At 40.1% G+C, this 21,472-nt stretch overlaps 1 protein-coding gene across 1 annotated transcript in view; it reads left to right on the top strand.

The window, feature by feature from the left end:
• Positions 1 to 21,472, top strand: part of PARL (presenilin associated rhomboid like) — a 64,743-nt gene continuing 43,271 nt past the window's right edge. The window contains exons 1-4 of the mRNA XM_029214643.1: positions 1 to 180; positions 9,383 to 9,578; positions 10,046 to 10,186; positions 12,514 to 12,562. Of these exons, the coding sequence (XP_029070476.1) occupies positions 56 to 180; positions 9,383 to 9,578; positions 10,046 to 10,186; positions 12,514 to 12,562 (511 nt within the window). The 5' untranslated portion in view covers positions 1 to 55. The remainder of the gene's footprint in view (positions 181 to 9,382; positions 9,579 to 10,045; positions 10,187 to 12,513; positions 12,563 to 21,472) is intronic.

The raw sequence follows: 21,472 nt of genomic DNA on the forward strand, positions 1-21,472 counted from the left end.
TGGTTCCGGGCAGGGTTTGGTAAGGTGGGGCCATGGTGGGGCAGAGGTTGGGAAGATGGCGTGGCGAGGCTTGGCGCAGAGAGGCTGGGGCTGTGGTCAGGCGTGGGGCCCGCCGGCGGGCGGCCGCAGCTGCGAGGAGCTCACTGCAGCCCTGGGTCAGCCGCGGCTGCTCGGGCGCAGGTAATGGTCGCGTCTCGGGGCTTCTTGCCTCTCGTGCCCTCGGCTCCGGCAGCGCATCCTGAGGGGCGGAGGCCGTGCGGTTCTCTTATGCTGCCCCCGGCTCACCCTCTCTCTTCACCAGCCCCTCCTCTCTCCCTCCCCCTTTATCTCTCGCCTGCGTCCAGTCCTCGCTTCTCGCCGCGCCACCCTGCCCGGGTGCACAGTGACCAGCCCCGGCCCAACTCTCCGTGAGCCCGCGGTGGCCCCTTTCCCATCCGGAGGGACGGGAAAAGTAATCTGTGAGGGCTGATTGCGCACCACGCCTCATAATCCTGCGAGCAAGAGTTAACACAGCTGGTAGAATGGCAGGGCTGAGATTTTATTGTCAGTCTTTATAAAACCTTTGTTTTACTACAAATTACCTTCTTTATCGTTTAGAGAACTCTGTAAGGGAAGGCGGAGTCAGAGGAGGGCATCACTTTGCCTCTTGCAGAGTTGTAGGAGAGGCTTTTCTGTTAAAGAAATTGGGAGTGGAGTATTTGGTTTCTAGATGACTTGGAAAGAAAAGTCAATTTTTCCCGAGTAGAAGCTGTATGAAGAGTACGGTCTATCAGTATTTGCTGCTTTTGCATTAGAGTAATTCAACTCTAAATTGAGAGAAGAGAGAAATCCCTGAACTAATATTCTGATGTGTATTTGGCTCTGAAATTTCTTCCTGTTCTTTAACAGAATTTCAGCTCTGCCAGTTTCTGACTTGGTTAGATGTGTGCCTGGAATCCACCTGACTGATAGTAGCAAGGAACATGAAGTGTTTATCAACATGGGGATTAGCCAGTGGTAAATAATTGAGGCTCCAATATGGTGGAGCCATCCTTAATTTTAAAATCACCTGGAGTGTTTTTAGACTGTATTTCCCAGGCCCTATCCCAGTCCTTCCTGTCATCTTGCCCGGTGCTGGGGGGCGGGGAGTGAAAGAACCTGCAGTTCCAAACAAGCACTGCATGTGTGTAGGATCAGAGATTTGTGGAAAACTGGCTTATGTTGTACCTTAACTTCATGATACACTGGAACATGGAGCCTCAGGCACTAATCTTAAACTCCTGAGGAGATGGAGAATGAGGTCAGGTGGAGGTGGTGGTTGATTTCAGTGGTCCTGATTCCATTTCCACTTTATTCCAAATCCCAGTCGAAATTGCATGGTTTGAGGGGGAGGAAAAGTGAATAGTTATTAGGAAGCAACTGGTGTTAAATATTCAAGATATGTGTTAGGAAGGGAAAGGAAAAGAACTAACTTGGCTAATGAGGCCATTTAAAAAAAAATCATGTGATGTTGAAGATTAGCATCACAATTTTTTAGTTTGTCATTTATATGCAGAGTTTGAAATTGACTTTTTTGTGGTGACACTGAAAAATGTGCATTACAAGAGATTGTAGGTAAGCCTGAAATATAATAGAATATATGTCTGCTTACCTCTAGAAAGCATGAGTTTCCTTGTATATAACTTTATTAGGTCTGCTTTCACTTCTAGTGGTTCTAAAATTAGTATGTGGAGGAATGAAGTCATGGATACGGTTAAAAAGCAGAGGTCTGGGCTCAGTCCTTGTGATTTTGATGTAATGGGCCTGAAGTGTGGCTGAGAATTTGCATTTTTTTCTTCTTACAAGAACTACAGGTGGTGATATTCCTCAAAATTTCTGCAGACAATAGCAGGCCCGAGGCAGCCCACCAGCCAAGAATGGTTTCTATGTCTTTAAAGGGTTGCAAAATGAAACACTATGCCGCAGAGTTTTAAATTGTTCTTCACAAAGACTAAAATGTTTATTGTCTGGCTCTTTACAGAAAAAAGAGACTATTTCACTTAGGGTTTTCAGAAACTTTACCACGATCAAACTGTTGGCAGCCCTGCTGAAAAATGGTTTAGGTCTGAAAGAAGCCTGCATAATTTGTCAGTTGTATAGAACTAGCTAAGAGAAGAAAATAGTTGATTGTAGCACTTACACGGAGCTTAAATCTTTTAGATTAGGATAACAATCTTAAGATATCTTTAGGTTAAATACCTGACAAATTAGTAAATCAGGTATATTCAATTATTTTCCCTGTTTAATTCACCATGTATTAACTCAAGATGAGTTTTAAGAAAATAATTGCGGCATGCAAGAGTTTATGCCCCTTCCCCTGAATACAACTATTTTCTTTTAAGTGGGATGAGTCTGTTGTGTGTGTGCTTGGACACGTCTGTCTCCATTTGCACAATAGGCCACTTCTACTCAGTTTATTCACAAAAATCTATAGTAACATAGACATTAGTGCTGACTTGTACGATATCTAAGTGGCATTGTCTTTATCCTCACACTGTTGAAAACAATTCACTAGACTGTGTTATCTCACTCACCACTAAGGCAACAGATATATAGACATGACTTTTCAATTTAAAAGTTACGGGATGGTATTAAAAAATGGAACCATAACAATTGTGTGGTTAGTGGTAACTCAAGCATTCATAAGATCTTCCCACTTTGAGCACGTTACATTGCTTTCACAAATCACTAGTTATTGGCAGAAGGACCAAAGCACAGAGCAAAAAGGCAGGCCTGTCCTCATGAGTTGGTGTATACCTCTTGTGACTCTTTCCTCCCATCCCACCCCCATGCATTTTATTGTGTTGCTTCCTTTGTTTTCCAGACTTATTTCAGGTCATTTATTTTTCCATATTACCTACCCATATGAATGGTTAGAGCTTAAGAACCTAGGCCTTTAAGTATGATATCAAACATTTGCAATTGGAGACATTTATTACACTTTTCCTGGTTGGTTTTACTTTTAAGAAATGTAAAACAAAAGCTCACTAAGGACAGAGAACGTACCTTGTCATGTAATGTGTGATGAAGTACTTATTATATCTAAAAGCATCCTTGTACCAACAGAAAACCCAGCTCTAGCTGACCTTAATAATTAGGGGAATTTATTGGTTTATACCGTTAAAAAGTCCAGAGGTGAGCCTGGCTTCTGGGTGAGGCAAGATCGTGTTTCAGATTGTCACCAGGACTCCATTTTCCTCCATGGCTTGGCTCTGCTTCCTAAACGTTGGCTTTATGTTCTCAGTATGCTATCTCCTTGTTGTAAGATGGCTGTCAGCAGCTCTTGGGGCTATATACTTGTAGGTTCAAGTCCAGCAGAAAAGATTCTCTTCCCCAGTATTACAAACAAAATCTTGAAATTTGAATTTCACTGGACTGGATTGGCCTAACTTGGGATGCATGTTCATCTTTGAATTCCTTAAATTTGCCAGGGATGTGGGACATGTAGTTTCGCTTAAGCCAGTCAGGAGCTTGGTGTGCCTCCCCAAACCAAGTGGCTGGAAATTCCAGGGTACCCTTAGGTGCGGATGCTAGGATTGAGCCAAAAAAGCTCACTGTCAGTCCTAGTGAAACTTTTGTATTGGAATACTTTGGTTACAAATCCTAATTTTAAAATTCTAGTCAGATAGGATTAACCTGTAGATAACCATTGTAATTTAAGTAGAAATGTTGTTGGAAGGATGAGGGATTAGATTCTAGCTCCTGCTGTTCAAAGTGGTTCATGAACGAGCAGTTCAGGACAGGGTTTGCCAAACATATTTTGTAAATGGCTTGATAGAAAATAGGGCCACGTAGGTCACTGTCAGATATTCTTTTTCTTTTAAACAACTCTTTTAAGCAATAATAAATGAGACAACTGAGGAAGCTGCTACCAGATCAGGTTCTGCTAACCAAAGTAAGAACTATGCTGTCTCCACCGTTATTTTCATTAGCAGAAGTCATGCCTCGTGTGCTGCCTCTCACTCAACTCAGTTCTGACTTCAGGTGTTGTGCTGATGTATCTGATTAGCAGGCCCTGATCACATCTCGAATCCTAACCAAAAGGAAATAGTTTTTAGCTTTCCAGTCCCTGCAGCATGTGAATGTACCATAGGTGAAAGGAATAGGTGTTCAGTGAGCCAAGTCATAGTACTTAATTCTATCCAACAAGATCTGTATGTCCAACTCTAATTCCCAGTGTATGTACTCCTAACATGTATTTTGCATCTGAACTGCATCTGGGGCCAATTTGTTCTTGGTGTCCTCAGTCCCACACTTAACTTCTGTTGAGATTCTCAAGGTAAATATTATTCTAGGCAAAAGGTCTGGCTTTGCGTCAAATCCAGATTCCCAACCTGGTGTATTTGTATTCCTTTTCAAGCATTGTGCTTCAGAATTGTAAATGAGTTGATGAGCTGTAGAAGAACTGATTGAGTACATATCCTGGAGTATTAAGCTGTTGGAGATATAAAGAAATCTCATCCTTCATATTTCTTGGTCTAAAAAGAAAAAAATGTGGCCTACTGGTTAGGACTCTGGGTTCTCACTGCCGTGACCCAGGTTCAGTCTTGGTTGGGGAGCTGAGATCTTGTAAGCCATGAGATGTGGCCAAAAAAAAAGAATACCAGAAACCAGCAACGTTGGGTTACAATTTTTTTTTTAACTTATTTATTTATTTTTGGCTGCATTGGGTCTTCGTTGCTGTGCGCAGGCTTTCTCTAGTTGCAGCAAGCAGGGGCTGCTTCATGGCGGTGTGCGGGCTTCTCATTGCGGTGGCTTCTCTTGCTGCGGAGCACGGGCTCTGGGCACATGGGCTTCACTGGTTGTGGCTCGCGGGCTCAGTAGTTGTGGCTCCCCGGCTCTAGAGCGCAGGCTCAGTAGTTGTGGCACGTGGGCTTAGTTGCTCCATGGCATGTGAGATCTTCCCGGACCAGGGCTCGAACCCGTGTCCCCCTGCATTTGCAGATGGATTCTTAACCACTGCTGCCACCAGGGAGGCCCTGGGTTACAATTGTAACCATTTACAGGGAAACATTTAAAGGAAACATATTCCTATTACTTTATGTCACATCTTTGGGGTTTTTGGCCCAAAGTGGTGTTACTTGTAATTTATTTACTAGACCTAGCTCTAAATTACTTTGGAATATTTAATAAAAATCAAATCCAATTGCAAAGGATTAACATCTGCCACTTTTAAAGCTGTTATCAGTTAGGAATGCATTTGGCTGTAAGTTAATTGTTGCTTAAAGAAACGAGAGGAGTATTTAGCATAAAATGATTGGAGGTAGGTGGCTATTGTCTTTGCTCAGTGGCTCAAAAAATGTTAAGGTTAGTTTCTGAAGCCCTTGGCCTTTCTCTGGGCATTCAAGATGACTGCCTCATCTCTAGAAAATTGCGTCCTTTTTCAAGGCAAAAAGAAGTGGGAGGGATGAGACATTAGTGATACCTCCAATTTTATCAGATAAGCAAAACCTTTTCAAGAGGTTTCTAAACAGTTAAGTCTCATTTTGTCAGAACTCTGTAATATGTCCATCCCTAGCCATAGGAGAGACTGGTAAAGTGAAGATGTTTATCTTTCCTAGCCTCTGCAGAAAAAGCAGGCAACAGAACAAGAACTAGAAATAGATTTGCAATTAGCCATTCAACAGTTACTTGCTAAAGGATATTCGTAAGACTGGGAACAGGTTCTGAAGTTCAGAGCCATTCAGAGCAACATTGGCATTGTTTGACTAAGTGTACTGCTTTCCAAAATAGATTTTGTTGAAAGAAGTAGCACTTATTTGTTAGTACAAATTCTAAATTATTAGAAGTTTTAAGGTGAATTACTTTATCATCATCACCCATCCTCACCATGTGATGTCTGAGAAGTTGAACTGTGGCGTAGACTCAGTGTGGAAGACAGCATTTTAGGTGAGTAATGGTAATAGTAGCTATACCATTTTTCTGGGTTTCGTGTTTCCAAATGCCTGCTAGACATCACCTGGGTGTTCTACCAATGCTAAAAATACTTCATTGCAATATAATTTGCATGTAGTAAAACATATAAGTATTAAGCATACAGCCCATTAGTTCTGACAAATGTATACACCTGTGCAACCATCACCTAAAAATAAAGATACTGCCCATCATTCCATCAAGTTCCCTCTTGCCCCTTTCCAGTCAAGTCCCACTTCAGGCAACCATTATTAATTTTTTTCAAAAAATTATTTATTTAATTTTGGCTGCATTGGGTCTTCGTTGCTGCGCGCAGGCTTTCTCTAGTTGCAGCGAGTGGGGGCTACGCTTTGTTGCGATGCATGGGCTTCTCATTGAGGTGGCTTCTCGTTGCAGAGCACGGGCTCTGGGTGCGCGGGCTTCAGTATTTGTGGATGAGGGCTCAGTAGTTGTGGCTCACGGGCTCTAGAACGCGGGCCCAGTAGTTGTGGTGCACGGGCTTAGCTGCTCCACAGCATATGGGATCTTCTGGACCAGGGCTTGAACCTGTGTCCCCTTCATTGGCAGGTGGATTCTTAACCACTGTGCCACCAGGGAAGCCCACCACTATTGATTTTGGTCACCACAAATTATTTTTGCCTGTTCTTTAGCTTGATATGCATTAATGGAATCACACACATTATGTGCTCTTTTGTGTTTGACTTCTTTTACTCAGCAGTGTTTTTGAGATTCATCCGTGATGTGTGATCAGTAGTTTTTCACTGAGTGATACAGTTGGCCCTCTGTATCTCCAGGTTCCTCATCCATGTATTCAAACAACTGTGGATGGGGAATGTCACTGTATTACGTCATTTTATATAAGGGATTTCAGCATCCCGAATTTGGTATCCGCAGGGGGTCCTAGAACCAGTCTCCCATGGATACTGAGGGACCACTATATTCCATTGTGTGAATATAACACAGTTCATCCTTTCCCCTGTTGATGGAAATTTAAGTTCCAATTTTTACCTGTTAGAACTGAGCTGCTGTGATTGCAGGCATTTTAAACAGTGCCCAAGATGGAATTATTCATCTCTCATTTTCCAGTTTCCTATTTTGGTGCCTCTGATTTTCCTTGTCTTAGTGAGTAGTACCACCTTCCTTTCAGTTATTCAGAATAAAACCAATAATCATTCTTGACCCCTTCTTTCTTCTAACATAATTATTGACCCTTTCTTTATTAGGAACTGGCCTTGGTGGTGGAGATAAAATGAATACAGAAGTGATAATCTAGTTACGGTACAGGCAATAAATGAGACAAATATAAGAGTACATACAGCATGCTTTAGGACTCTAGGGGTACAAAGGAGACACCCAGCCTGCGAGAGTTTAGGAAGGCTTCCTGGAGGAGGAAATAAATGAACTGAATTTTGAAGGGCATGAAAAAGTTAAAGGGAAGTAAGTACCGCAACAAAGGAGTAGCATTGCTGAATTTGGTGGGGTGATGAAAAATTTACTGTGGGATTTAAAGCAGGGGAATGATAATATATTTGTGCCTAATAAAGTGTGGAGGATGAATTGGAGTAAGGCAGTATTAGAAGCAGTGAGATCTGTTAGGAAATGGTAGAGTATTCCAGGCCAAAAGGGATGAACTAAGGGATTGTGTGGGAATTAGGGAGAGAATGTTGGCCCTCTAAGACGACATTTGAGGAAGTGTTGAATGTTTGTGGAAGAGTGCTATGAGGAAAGAAGAACATGCAACATGTTAAAATGTTTGAACTGAAGTCAGCTGTTGCTGTTGTTTAGGCATGGGGTACGGGACTAGATTAGGAGTGAAAAAAATATTCGACAGATTTGGTTTTAAATTAGATGGTAAGAATTAAGCAGAGAGAACTCCATAATGACTTCTAGATTTTTAATCTTAGTGATTAAGATAACTGTGGGCCCACTGAAAGAATAAAGAAGTCAGAAAATGGAGCTTGTAGAAGGGGATGAATTCCCTTCTGAATATATTGGTTTTAAAGTAATAGGGAGCATATCCAAGTAGAATTATTCAATATATAGTTGGAAATACAAGACAAGAAAATTGAGGCTGGGACTAGAGACATATATTTGAATCATTTACTTGCTCAGAAGTCATCCAGGCCACAGAAATGAACTTTTTCTTTTATTCAACCAAAGTGTTTCAAGGCCCACGTTACAAAAGTGAGAAGACCTGTCTGACTGGCAGACAGGAGTTCTATGAGTCTGAAGGATATAGTATGATTAGAGTACAATGAGAACAAACAGGAAGGGGCCTCTACATGGTCTACCTGGGGGAAATTACCATTTTACAAAAGAAAAAAATGCTTCACAAATTTATATGGGTTCAGTTTGAATGGAGAATGTGTAAAGGAAGTATTAGAGCCTTTAAGCATATCTGTCTTTACGGGATAGGAGAAAGGGGGAAGCCGTTAGGAAAGCAAGTTTGAAGAGCAGAGAGTGCAACCTTACAGGCGCTGACAGGTGTGATCAGTAGTGTCAGATGTTTTGAGGAGGTCAAGCTATAAGGACTCAAAACAAGAAAACCCTTTATAGAACATCTAGTTGGGTGTCCCCCAAACTGGTAGTGAAGTAAATAGGGGGCAAGTTGGGGAAAATCCGCCAACTTGTACTAAGTAAGTTAGTACTTATAAAAGGAAAATCATTATTTGATTTAAATGTTTGGCCAAACTTCAAAAAAAATAAAGCTATTCTGTGCTAATTCAAACCACAACTTGTAGTTCTCCAGCTTTTTACAGGATTGCAGACTGTGTGGGGGATGGATACAAATTATTCTGTTGATTGATACACAGTAACGGCCCAAATAGATGCCCTGTAAAGCTGCTGTAGTTTATGTCTCTCCTTTTTCAGAAGGGCACAGTTCATTGTTTTGACTGAATCCTACCTGGGAGTAGGAGTCTTGGCGGCTTTGGGGCTGCATAGTGAGAATAAACTGAAATGGTGATGATGCACGTCAGTTGGGGAGGCTCGTAGAGGTTGATGTTTGCAAGATGCAGCTCTGTTTCTTCCTTCCTTCCCTCCTTCCTTCCTTCCTTCCTTCCTATTTATTTTCCTTATTTTTTTTGGCTGCATCGGGCCTTAGTTGCAGCACACGGGATCTTCGTTGAGGCACACAGGATCTTTAATTACCACACTCGGTCTCTGTTGCTGCGCTCGGGCTTCTTACTAGTTGCGGCGTGAGGGTTTTCTGTCTCTAGTTGTGGTGCGCGGGCTCCAGGGTGCATGGGCTCTATAGTTGTGTTGCGCGGGCTCCAGAGCACGAGGGCTCTGTAGTTTGCGGCACGCAGGCTCTCTCATTGAGGTGCGTGATCTCAGTAGTTGTGGCACGTGGGCTTAGTTGCCCCGAGGCATGTGGGATCTTAGTTCCCCAATCAAGGATAGAACCCATGTCCCTGCAGCTCTGTTTCTAATCTGTTATTTTCCCCTATAGGTTTAATGTTTTTATTCAGCAAAAATGTGGATTCAGAAAAGCACCCAGGAAGGTTGAACCTCGAAGATCAGACACAGGAACAAGTAGTGAAGCATACAAGAGAAGTGCTTTGATTCCTCCTGTAGAAGAAACAGCCTTTTATCCTTCTCCTTATCCTATAAGGACTCTTGTAAAGCCTTTGTTTTTTACTGTTGGGGTAAGAGCTCACGTCACTAGGAGTTACCTACCTTGCTGCAGGTGTAGTGTTAAAGTATCAATACTACTTGTCCTATTTGGGCTCCCTTAAAGACAAGTGGAGTGGGATCAAAAGGATCTGGGGTCATGATTACAATAGAACATGAATTTAATAATTGCTGTTAGAGTATGGGTCATTTATGTAAGCCCTGGAGAAGAAACTCATGGGCCTCTTATTTGGTATAACAATGCAAGTGATACTGAGTTGATATTTTGAATTTTATTGGAAAAGTTCTAACTGTAAACAGGCCCCAGGGTACTGTAACGTTAATAAAATGGGAAACAAGTGTTCTTTTCACCTAGTAAGTTTCAGTGGGCCAGATGTTCCTTATGTTTATAAAAAGCAATGAAAATGAAATATCATCCTTGGAACTATGTATAGATCTATTTAAAAAATTTTTTCTTTTGTAATATATTTATTTTATATAGTTTACAGGCTGTGCATTTGGATCAGCTGCCATTTGGCAATATGAATCACTGAAGTCCAGGGTCCAGAGTTATTTTGATGGTATAAAAGCTGATTGGTTGGATAGCATAAGACCACAGAAGGAAGGAGACTTCAGAAAGGAGGTAAAGATAAACATGGCATTTTTTTTGTTCTAGTTGATCAGTTTTTGAAGTCTGGTTATTTATGAAGTGTTTTTAGTTAATGGCAACATTAGATCAGTAGATGTGAAGTCATTGCAGTTAATATTCTTCTTTAGAGTCATTTCACTGTAGTAAGTATTAATGTTTCGTATGTCTGGCAACGTTGTACTTAACAGTGTTCCAAGAAGTTTGTCCCTCTACCCACATATCAAGAATCACCACAGATAGTTGTTAAAAATTAATGTTTTGGAGCCTTTTCCAGCTCTACTAAGGGCCACTGTTTTACTTTTAGAGTCCATATTAGAATCACAGGGAGTTTTATGCTTGAGGGGTAGAGATACTATGTGGGTTTTAAAAAGCTTCTCAGTGACATGATGTTTATATATCTCTGATAAATAACCACTGTTGATGTTTTTTCTAACTGTGCTCAGGGGATCAAGAGGCAAGAAAAGGGTACAAATACAGAGCTTTTAGAACTTTTCATTATTTCATATGCAAGTTGATGGCCTTCCTTCCACCTAACTGATTTTCTTAAAATGTTGCCTTTTAGATAAAGCGTATATTTTATTTCATTTGCCAGTACTTATTGAGCAGAGACCATAGGCTAATTTGTGGATCCAGGTCCATTTATTTTTCAAGCACCTCCGTATTTTTTTATGACACACTGCTCTTCCAGTTTGGAGAGAGTGTTGATGTCCTCTTCAGTTTTCTCCTTCCTAGGAACTTCTTATTCCTGGCTAGTGAGAGAGCAGCCTTGGGTTTTCTTTTTCCTAATGATAGTTGAAGGTTCCTCTAAGTAGGGAGAAGGATTCATTCCTCCTTGTTTCCCCATAGACACAAGAAGCATGAGCCCTACCAGTTCTAGAGAGGCTTTATGTCAGAAGAACAATGGATGTAATATTTGCAGGTAAAACCTGCAGTAATGAGCAGTGGTTTTTTTTCAGTACAATATGTTTGAGAAGATAGTAACACTGACCTATTCCACAGTCCTGGATCCCTTGAAAGCTACAGGCTTCTGCACTATAAAGTTTTGATACCCAGATTGTTCCTTGGAATGGTGAAAATGACACATGCAATATACATAATCTTCATCCAAAGATGGATTTGTTTAAAGTAGTTAAATGATAAGAGATAAAATATAAAATCCATGTTAAAGAAAATTGAAATAACACATAAATATAACATGGGAAGTGAAAGTCCTGGGAACCTGTGCCCCACTACTACGTATGCAGTGAGTAAGGTCTGAGAGTTCACACACATTTAAATTGTTGTTGACCTTGAACAACTCAGGGGTTGGGGTGCTGACCCTCCACGCAGTGGCACACGTGCCTGTAACTTTATAGTGGGACCTCTGTAACAGCGGTCCCACATCTGTGGATTCCACCAACTGCGAATGGTGTAGTATATTATAGTACATATTTATTGAAAAAAATCTGCATATAAGTCCAGTGCAGTTCAAACCCCTGCTGTTCAAAGGTCAACTGAATTACAAAAATGGAATCATTGTTGTGCATGAATCAAATATATGTTGATCTGTAACTTTTTTTCTTTACCTTGGGTTTCTTTCTGTATTAGTATACAAAGTCTGGTTCAGTTTCATAGTTAGAACATAGTTTTTTTTAATTAAAAAACTTTAATCATGGAAAATTTCAAAGGTAAAGTAAAAAGAGTGAAGAGAATAGTATAATGAACCCCTATCATCCAATGTCAACAGTTATTGACACATAGCCAACTTTGTTTCATCTAGTTCCCCTTCTTTCCCTTCCCTCCCCACCACTGATTACTATAAAGCAAATTCTAGGCATATATCATCTATAAAATTTCAAGGTGTGTCCCTAAAAGATTAGGATTCTGTCTTTTTCTAAACCTCAATCTAGTATTATACCTTTAAAAAAAAAAAGCCAATTTTAGTAGAAAATATTTTTGGTTAGAATTTCAAAACTAGATTGGGTCTTGGTGAACAATCACTTGATAGTGTGCTAGGTACTTTATGTTATTGATATTCCTCACAGTGGTATTGCTATATATCTGTTACTGTCTCCATTTTATGTATCAGGAAACTGAAGTTTAGAAGTAATTTGAGGTCACAGAGCTTATCAGTGGCTTTGTGTAGAGAATGCAGGCTGTCTGACTGTAAAACAGCTGTGTTTTCCACTCTATCGCATATTTGTTATGTCTGTTGTTCAGTAGAGATTTTTATAGATGAGGACTCTTTCATTTACGCACAAAGGATTTTCTTTCTTGCTTTTCATTTACATAGCCTGAAATTATTTACCATATGGTGATATGCAATTTTTCTTCTGTTTTAGATTAACAAGTGGTGGAATAACCTAAGTGATGGCCAGCGGACTGTGACAGGTTTGTGTTAGCTTACACGTTTTAGCCATTCAAGGGAAGAGAAATCAAACCAAAAGGTACAGTATGTCATAGTCAATGGCTTTTGTACCATGCTCATCAGTGGTTTAGAAGACAGAGTTTCTGTACCTTCAGGCTAATGTAATGGTTTGAAAGTAGTGTGGCATAAAGGTATACATGAGGCTCTGGGTCAGTTATTTTCTAATTTTGATCTAGTATGATATTGATCAAATGATCTATCTTTGTTGTAAAATCCTAGCTTGTGAAATAGGTTATGAGTAATTATTACTTTCCCATTAAAGTAACTAAAGAGGACATTGATTAAGTACCTTCTTTATGCAGCATGCTTTATACATATTCTCTCTGTACCTCACAGGGTTGCTTACAGGGTAGTTATCTCCCTTTTTACAGATAAGGAAACTGGCTTTCAGAGAAGGAACTTTTCGAAGGTCACACTGCTAGTAAGTAAGAGCTGAGTTTCAAAACCCAGGTCTGTCTCATCCTAAAGCCGGTTTTCTCTTTTCTATACCATGCTGTTTATAAAATCCTCTTTAAATGTAAGCATAACATGTATATCACCATGATAATTTGTTTTTTTAAATTTTTATGGAAGACAGATCTGGCTCTTCAAGGTAACACTTGTGCAATATATTATGGACTTAGTTATTTTGAGAAATTTGGGGAAATGGATTTGTAAGTTCTTTAACAATTGTGCAGATAGGGAAAAAAATCTTCCTAGAGAAATAGCAAAATACTGCTTTTCCTTAAATATGGTTAGATTTAATGGTACTCTTAATTTTCTATACCTACTTAAGTGGAGAAAAGGTGCTTATGTTTCTTCATTCAGACTATGTCTGGAAGGTTTAATTTTTCTCTCTCCTTGGTGGAACCTGATCCTGTCTTCAAGCTTATGGTTTAGACATTGCTTCCTGCGGGAAGTGCTTTTTATCTGAACTCATTGCACTTTTTAATCACTTATAACACAACCTGCCTTATATAATTGTACATGTATCATCTTTGAGGACAATGATGAGATTCATTTTACTATAGCTCCTAGCACATACCTGGCACACAGTAAAGGCATTCAATTAAAATCTATTGAGTGAATGAATGTCGATGAGATCTTGAATCAAAAGATTGAGATTTTTCAAAGTATATTGCCAAACTGTATAATTGATTAGTTAGGGAGGTCTTAATAAATATGATAACTTCAAAAATAGCTATGTAATAACACATGTTTCCATTGGAATTAATTGGGATTTTTGGTTTGTTTGCTTGTTTTCTGAAAATTAATAGCCTTTCCTTAGGGTAGCAAAGTTTTGATTTCTTTTGATATTTTCAAAGTATCTCACAATTAGTTGATACTTAGTGTTCTTTGAAGATTGTGAAGATTTTATCATTTAACATTTGAGGAAACCTGGGACCAGAATTTAAAACCTTTTTCATGCCAGGAAATGGTTTATCCAAAGCAGTTGGTATTTGGAGATAATTAAAAATCAGAATTCTTTCCCTCAGGTGACGTTGCAGTGTAACTAGCAGCTTGGGTATAAAGTGCTTCGAACCACGTAAACGTGCATGGTCATGCTAAAGACCTTAAATACTTACTGTCAGGTTAGCTAGGTGACTTTTAAAGGCCGAGGAAATGCTCTTTGATCTGTTCAGTGTCACCTCAAACTCCTTCAGGAAATAATTATTCTGGTAGCAGTGAATCTAGCCTCACTGCTGGTGGTGCTTTATAATCAGTTAGCTATGTACTAAAATTTCAATGGTTAATAAACTTGTGCTTTAGTTATATCTTGTCTCTTTTCAGAGGTGCCAGTTCATTCCACTGACCTTGCTTAGCCCCTCGATTGCTTCCTTTAGGCTGATTCTAAGTGAGGTTGGCTCAGCTCCTGGCTTTTATTGAGGATGGGGTGACAGATTCATTCTGTGCCATATTTTCCTTGGATTGTAGCTGTTCTCTGAGTGTTTTTCTTTTTGTATTTTGAAAGAACTTGACAAGTCCTTAGGCCACTGACCTAGAAAGTTTCAAAGCTCTGTGAGACTAGTGTGCTTCTTTGCTCTGTAGTATTCACACCTAGACACTGGCAGCTTGAAAGCTGTAGCAGGTTAAAGATTTTGCAGTTTTACACCAAACATTTCATGTAAGAATTCCTTGCTATCTGAACCTAATGTGCTCATGGATTTGGATGGCAAGATTTTGGTTATAGCAAATTCAGACAGCAAAATGTTTTATCCAAATGCATTTGTTTCCTGAGCTTGAGGTGTAACAAGGGATATCTCAAATTTATCCATATCTCTTTTGAGTCGTAGGTTTGGATAAGAACAGTTCAAATCATAAGGGATACCTGTAATTTACTTTATCTTTAAGGTGGAATCCAGTGGTGAGGTGAAAAACCTCCCTTAGAGCTGGTAGCAGTTTTGGAGTCCCTAGTTTTTGACTCTTGTAGCTCAATCTGTCCCTGGAAATCACTTTGTCAAGGTCTACCAGAGAACTGGTCTTAATCTTTTTTTTTTTCTTATCTGGTTTAGGGATTTTTTTTTTTGTCTTAATTGTTACACAGACATATCTCCCCAAACTTCACATTGCTCTGAAAAAGTTGTTTTAAGTTCACTTGGTGTTTGTAGGATGAAGGGGAGAGCATCAAGTAGCATTCTTCAAAGTTAGGCTTGTCCCTGGTACTTTTATATTTCAGCTAGTCTCCTGTATTGTCTTGCTCTGCAAGGCTTTTTTTTTTTTTTTTTTTTTTTTGCGGTACGCGGGCCGCTCACTTTTGTGGCCTCTCCCGTTGCGGAGCACAGGCTCCAGACGTGCAGGCTTAGCGGCCATGGCTCACGGGCCCAGCCGCCCCGCGGCACGGGGGATCTTCCCGGACTGGGACACGAACCCGTGTCCCCTGCATCGGCAGGCGGACTCTCAACCACTGTGCCACCAGGGAAGCCCTCTGCAAGGCTTTTAAGCCTGTAGTAGAGGTCCCAGGCAACCCCCAAGGAGAGTATTTCCCCTACATTTCTAGCTTTTAGAGATGCCTGTGAGGCACTCGTCATAGTTTTAGTTATTTCTGGGGAAAGGATAACAAAACTAATGCTTGAGTGCCAGCTAGGCTTCAAGTACTATGTTAGGTACTTTACGGACACACACATTATTGTTAATCCTTATTATTAATCTTCTTAAAAAATAAATTATTTATTTATTTTTGGCTGCATTGGGTCTTTGTTGCTGCACGTGGGCTTTCTCTAGTTGTGGCGAGCGGGGGCCACTCTTCGTTGCGGTGCATGGGCTTCTTACTGCAGTGGCTTCTCTTTGCTGCAGAGCACGGGCTCTAGGCATGTGGGCTTCAGTAGTTGCAGCACGCGGGCTGAGTAGTTGTGGCTCGCTGGCTCTAGAGTACAGGTTCAGTAGTTGTGGCGCATGGGCTTAGTTGCTCTGCGGCATGTGGGATCTTCCCGGACCAGGGCCATGTCCCCTGCATTGGCAGGTGGATTCTTAACCACTGTGCCACCAGGGAAGTCCTTAAGAGCCCTGTTACTGGTATCCTCATTGTTCAGATGGGGTAAGTGAGGCTCAGAGAGGTTAAATAACTTGTCTGAGATCACACAGCTAGAAAGGCTGGAGATGGGAAACAAACTCCTTAGTTCAAATAATATGCGTTTTATTACGTCCATTCACTTTCTGCTATAGCAAACCACCACTAATTACCTTTCTGATAAACCACACTGCCTTTCCCCATCTCAGGTATCTGAGTGCTAATTCATAGACCAAATTGCAGCAAATTGTCCCAAGGCAGCAGGCTGGCATTCAGTGAAGAAAGAGGGACGTTTTCGGCTACTCGGTTTATAGTTTGTCATTGTAAAATGAATAAATGTGCATAGTAACATTAAAATAGAGAATATGTAAAATAAAAAAATAAATCTCTCTAACTGTAGATGTCCAGTTCCACCCCCATAACCATTGCCTTTTTAGCTGCTTGTGTATTCTTCCAAAGCACCTGTTTATATATAGACATTTATATCTGTATCTAACTATGGTTTAAACACAAACGGTAGCATGTAATGCATACTCCTCTACACCTCCACACCTCCTCTACTCCTCTACACCTTTATTTTTTTTCACTTAGTATTTTAAAGGACATTCCATATTGATACAAGTAGGTCTATTGTATGCTTTTTTTTTTTTTTTTTTTCTGGTATGCGGGCCTCCCACTGTTGTGGCCTCTCCCGTTGCAGAGCACAGGCTCTGGACGCGCAGGCTCAGCGGCCATGGCTCACGGGCCCAGCCGCTCCGCGGCATGTGGGATCTTCCCGGACCAGGGCACGAACCCGCGTCCCCTGCATCGGCAGGCAGACTCTCAACCACTGCGCAACCAGGGAAGCCTCCTGTGTGCTTTTTAAAAGTATTTTATTGAAGTATAATATACATAGAAGAACATGCACGTGTCAGATGTACAACTGATTTTCACAAACTGAGCACATCCACATAACTAGCACCCAGATCAAGAAATGGAAATTACCAGCACCTCAGGGTCATTCTTTTTAATGGCATTGCAGCAGTTCGTGCAAATGAATACTATTGTAACAAGTCTTCTATTAATGACTATTTAGGTTGTCTTTAGTCTTGCTTTCATAGGAGGATGGAAGATGGATAGTCTCTTTGGATTTCCTCTCGATTTCAGGAAGCTGTGGAACCAGTCCTTAACTTGTTTTGTGGATACTCCCCAGAAGGAGAAATTATAGCCACTGTGTGAGGCTGACAGAATGATCCCAGTGCTTGTAGTCCTGGCTCCCAGGGAACCTGAGGACTGCTTGAACTCAGTTGTTTGCCTGCTGTGGGTGTGTGTGCTTGTCATTGTCTGGACTAGCCAGGTTCATTCAGATAGAGGAGCAGTGGAGGGGTGAGCTGGCCCACCTCAAACAGAAGGGTTGCTGTACTTAGCTGTTAGACTCCAACTGGGATAGTCTTTTTTTTTTCTTTTTTAGGAAAAGAGAGAAAGAGATTGTACCCCCTTCCTTGGAGGAAAATAGGCTGAAGTTACTGAACCCCCAGTAGTGCTTCCCAAATCAGTGTATTTTTTTTTTTAAATCAAGGTATAATTCACATGTCCTAAAATTCATTTAAAAGCACAGTTGACCCTTGAACAATGCAGAGGTTAGGGTTGCTGACCCTCCACACAGTTGAAAATCTGTGTATAACTTTACAGTCAGCACTCTGTCCACTGTTACGCATCCGTGGATTCAACCAACCGTGGCTCATGTAGCACCGTAGCACTTTAAAAAAAAACTTTGTAAGGTGGACCTGTGCAGTTCAAACTCATGTTGTTCAAGGGTTAACTATACAATTCAGTGGTTTTTATTATATTTACAAGGTTGTGCTACTATCACCATCACCTACTCCCAGAACATTTTCATTACCCCAGAAAGAAACCCTATAGCCATTAGCAGTCACTTCCTATTCCCCTCCTCCCCTCAGCCCTAGACACCTACTTTCTTTCTCTGTGGATTTGTCTGTTCTAGACACTTCATAAAAATGGAATCACATAAATATGAGGCGTTTTGGGCTGCTTCTTTCACTTAGCGTAATGTTTTCAGAGTTCATCCATAGTGGCACGTGTCAATACATATTTCTTTTTATGGCTAAATAATATTCCATTATATGGATACATCACATTTTATTTATTCATTCATCTGTTGGTGGACATTTGTTTCTACTCTTTGGCTTAATATTATGATAATGCTGCTATGAATTTTCATATATATGTTTTGTGTGGACATATGTTTTCATTTCTCTTGCTAATATACCTAGAAGTGGAATTGTTGGGTCATATGGTACTCTGTTTAACTTTTTAAAAACTGTGGTAGAAAAACACATAAAATGCACCATTTAAACCATTTTTAAGTGTATAGCTTAGTAGAGTTAATTATATTCACATTGTTATGAAACACCTCCAAAACTCTTTTCGTCTTGTAAAACTGAAACTCTATACCCATTATACAACAATTTCCTTTTTTTTTCCCTTCCCCAGCTCCTGGTAACTATCATGCCACTTTTTTTTTTTTTTTTTTTTTGCCGTATGTGGGCCTCTCACTGTTGTGGCCTCTCCTGTTGCGGAGCACAGGCTCCGGACGCGCAGGCTCAGCAGCCATGGCTCACAGGCCCAGCCGCTCCGCGGCATGTGGGATCTTCCCGGACCGGGGCACGAACCCGTGTCCCCTGCATCGGCAGGTGGACTCTCAGCCACTGCGCCACCAGGGAAGCCCTCATGCCACTTTTTGTTTCTATAAATTGCAGTACTTTAGATACCTCATATAAGTGGAATCACACAATACTTGTCTTTTTTGACTGGTTTATTTCACTTAACGTAATGTCCTCAAGGGTCATCCATGTTGTAACATGTAACAAGATTTCCTTCCTTTTTTAAGGCTGAATAATTAATTCTTTTGTGTGTATACACCACATTTTGTTTATCCTTTCATTCTTCGATGGCCATTTGGGTTGCTTCCACCTCTTGGCTATTGTGCGTAGTGCTGCTAGGAACATGGGTGTGCAAATCTCTTTGTGTCCCTGCTTTCAATTCTTTTGGATATATACCCAGAAGTAGGATTGCTGAACTATATGGTAGTTCTATTTTTAATTATTTGAGGAAGCTCCATACTGTTTTCTATAGTGTTTGCACTATTTTACAATCCTACAACAGTTCTGATTTCTTTGCATCCTTGTCAGCACTTGATATTTTCTGTTTATGGTTTTTTAGAAAATGGGTGCCATCCTAATGGGTGTGAGGTGACACATTGTGATTTTGATTTGCATTTCTCTAATTAGCTGTGTTGCTCATCTTTTCATATGTTGGTTGGCCATTTGAATATCATCTTTGGATAAATGTTCAAGTTCTTTGCTCACTTTAATCAGGTTGAATTTTGTTGTTGAGTTGTAGGAATTCTTTATATGTTCTAGATATTAACCCTTTATCAGATAGATGACTTGCAAATATGTTCTCCTGTTCTGTAGGTTACCTTTCACTCTGTTGATTGTGTCCTTTGCACAAAAGCTTTTAGGTTTGATGTCCCATTTGTCTATTTTTGCTCTTTTGGTGTCATAGCCAAGAAATCATTGCCAAATCCAATGTTATGAGGCTTTTCCCCTGTGTTCTTCTAGGAGTTTTAAAGTTTTTGGTCTTACCTTTAGGCCTCTATTTAATTTTTAGTTAATTTTTGTGTAGGGTGTAAGGTAAGAGTCCAAGTTTATTCTTTTGAGTGTGAATATCCACTTTTCCCTGTTTTCTTTCTGAAGAATGCCAAATTGTTTTCTAAAGTGGCTGCACCATTTTATATTCCCTTAGGCAGTGTATGAGGATTCCATTTGTTATTGCTTGTCTTTTTCTAATATATCATCAACTACAATTTTTTTGGTATTTTTTTATTGTGGTAAAATATACATAACATAAAATCTATCATTTTAGCCATACCATAAAGTGTGCAATTCAGTGGCATCAAGTACATTCACAGTGTTGTGCAACCGTCATCACTGTCCATTTCTAGAACTTTTCAGCATCCCAAACAAACTCTGTACCCATTAAACAATAACTTCCCATTTCCCCTGCCCCTTAGCCTTTGGTAACCACCATTCTACTTTCTGTTTCTGTGAGTTTGCCTACACTTCATATAAGTGGAATTATAAAATATGTTTTTGTGTCTGGCTTCTGTTGTTTAGCATACTGTTTTCCAGGTTCATCCACATTTTAGCACATATCAGAATTTCATTCTTTTTTAAGGCTGAATAATATTGCATTGTTTTTTCAATTATTTTTAAAATTGAAGTATAGTTGATTTACAAGTTACGTTAATTTCTGCTGTACAGCAAAGTGATTCAGTTATATATATATACATTCCTTTTTAAAAATATTCTTTATTATGGTTTATGGTTTATCATAGAATATTGAATATAGCTCTTTGTGCTATACAATAGGACCTTGTTGTTTATCCATTCTATATATAAAAGCTCACATCTGCTAACCCCAACCTCCCACTCCATCCCTCCCCCAGCTTCCTCCCCCTTGGCAACCACAGGTCTGTTCTCTATGTCTGTGAGTTTGTTTCTGTTTCATAGGTAGGTTCATTTGCGTCATATTTTAGATTCCACGTATAAGTCATATCATATATTTGTCTTTCTCTTTCTGACTGACTTCACTTAGTATGATAATCTCTAGTTGCATCCATGTTGCTGCAAATGGCATTATTTCATTCTTTTTTATGGCTGAGTAGTATTCCATTGTATATATGTGCCACGTCTTCTTTATCCATTCATCCATTGATGGACATTCAGGTGTTTCCATGTCTTGGCTATTGTGAATAGTGCTGCTATGAATATAGGGGGTGCATGTATCTTTTTGAGTTACAGTTTTGTCTGGATATGTGCCCAGGAGAGGGATTGCTGGATCATATGGTAATTCTGTTTCTGGTTTTCTGAGGAACCTCCATACTGTTTTCCACAGTGGCTGCAAAATCTTACATTCCCACGAACAGTATAAGAGGGTTGCCTTATCTCAACACCCTCTCCAGCATTTGTTATTTGTAGACTTTATAATGATGGCCATTCTGACCAGTGTGAGGTGGTACCTCATTGTAGTTTTAGTTTTTTATTTTTTATTTATTTATTTTTTAAAACATCTTTATTGGAGTATAATTGCTTTACAATGGTTTGTTAGTTTCTGCTTTATAACAAAGTGAATCAGTTATACATATACATATGTTCCCATATCTCTTCCCTCTTGCATCTCCCTCCCTCCCACCCTCCCTATCCCACCCCTCTAGGCGGTCACAAACCACCTAGTTGATCTCCCTGTGCTATGCGGCTGGTTCCCACTAGCTATCTATTTTATGTTTGGTAGTGTATATATGTCCATGCCACTCTCTCACTTT

This window comes from Monodon monoceros, unplaced genomic scaffold (genome assembly GCF_005190385.1).
Source record: "Monodon monoceros isolate NGI ecotype Baffin Bay Population unplaced genomic scaffold, NGI_Narwhal_1 Super_Scaffold_11, whole genome shotgun sequence".
Classification (NCBI taxonomy): Eukaryota; Metazoa; Chordata; class Mammalia; order Artiodactyla; family Monodontidae; genus Monodon; species Monodon monoceros.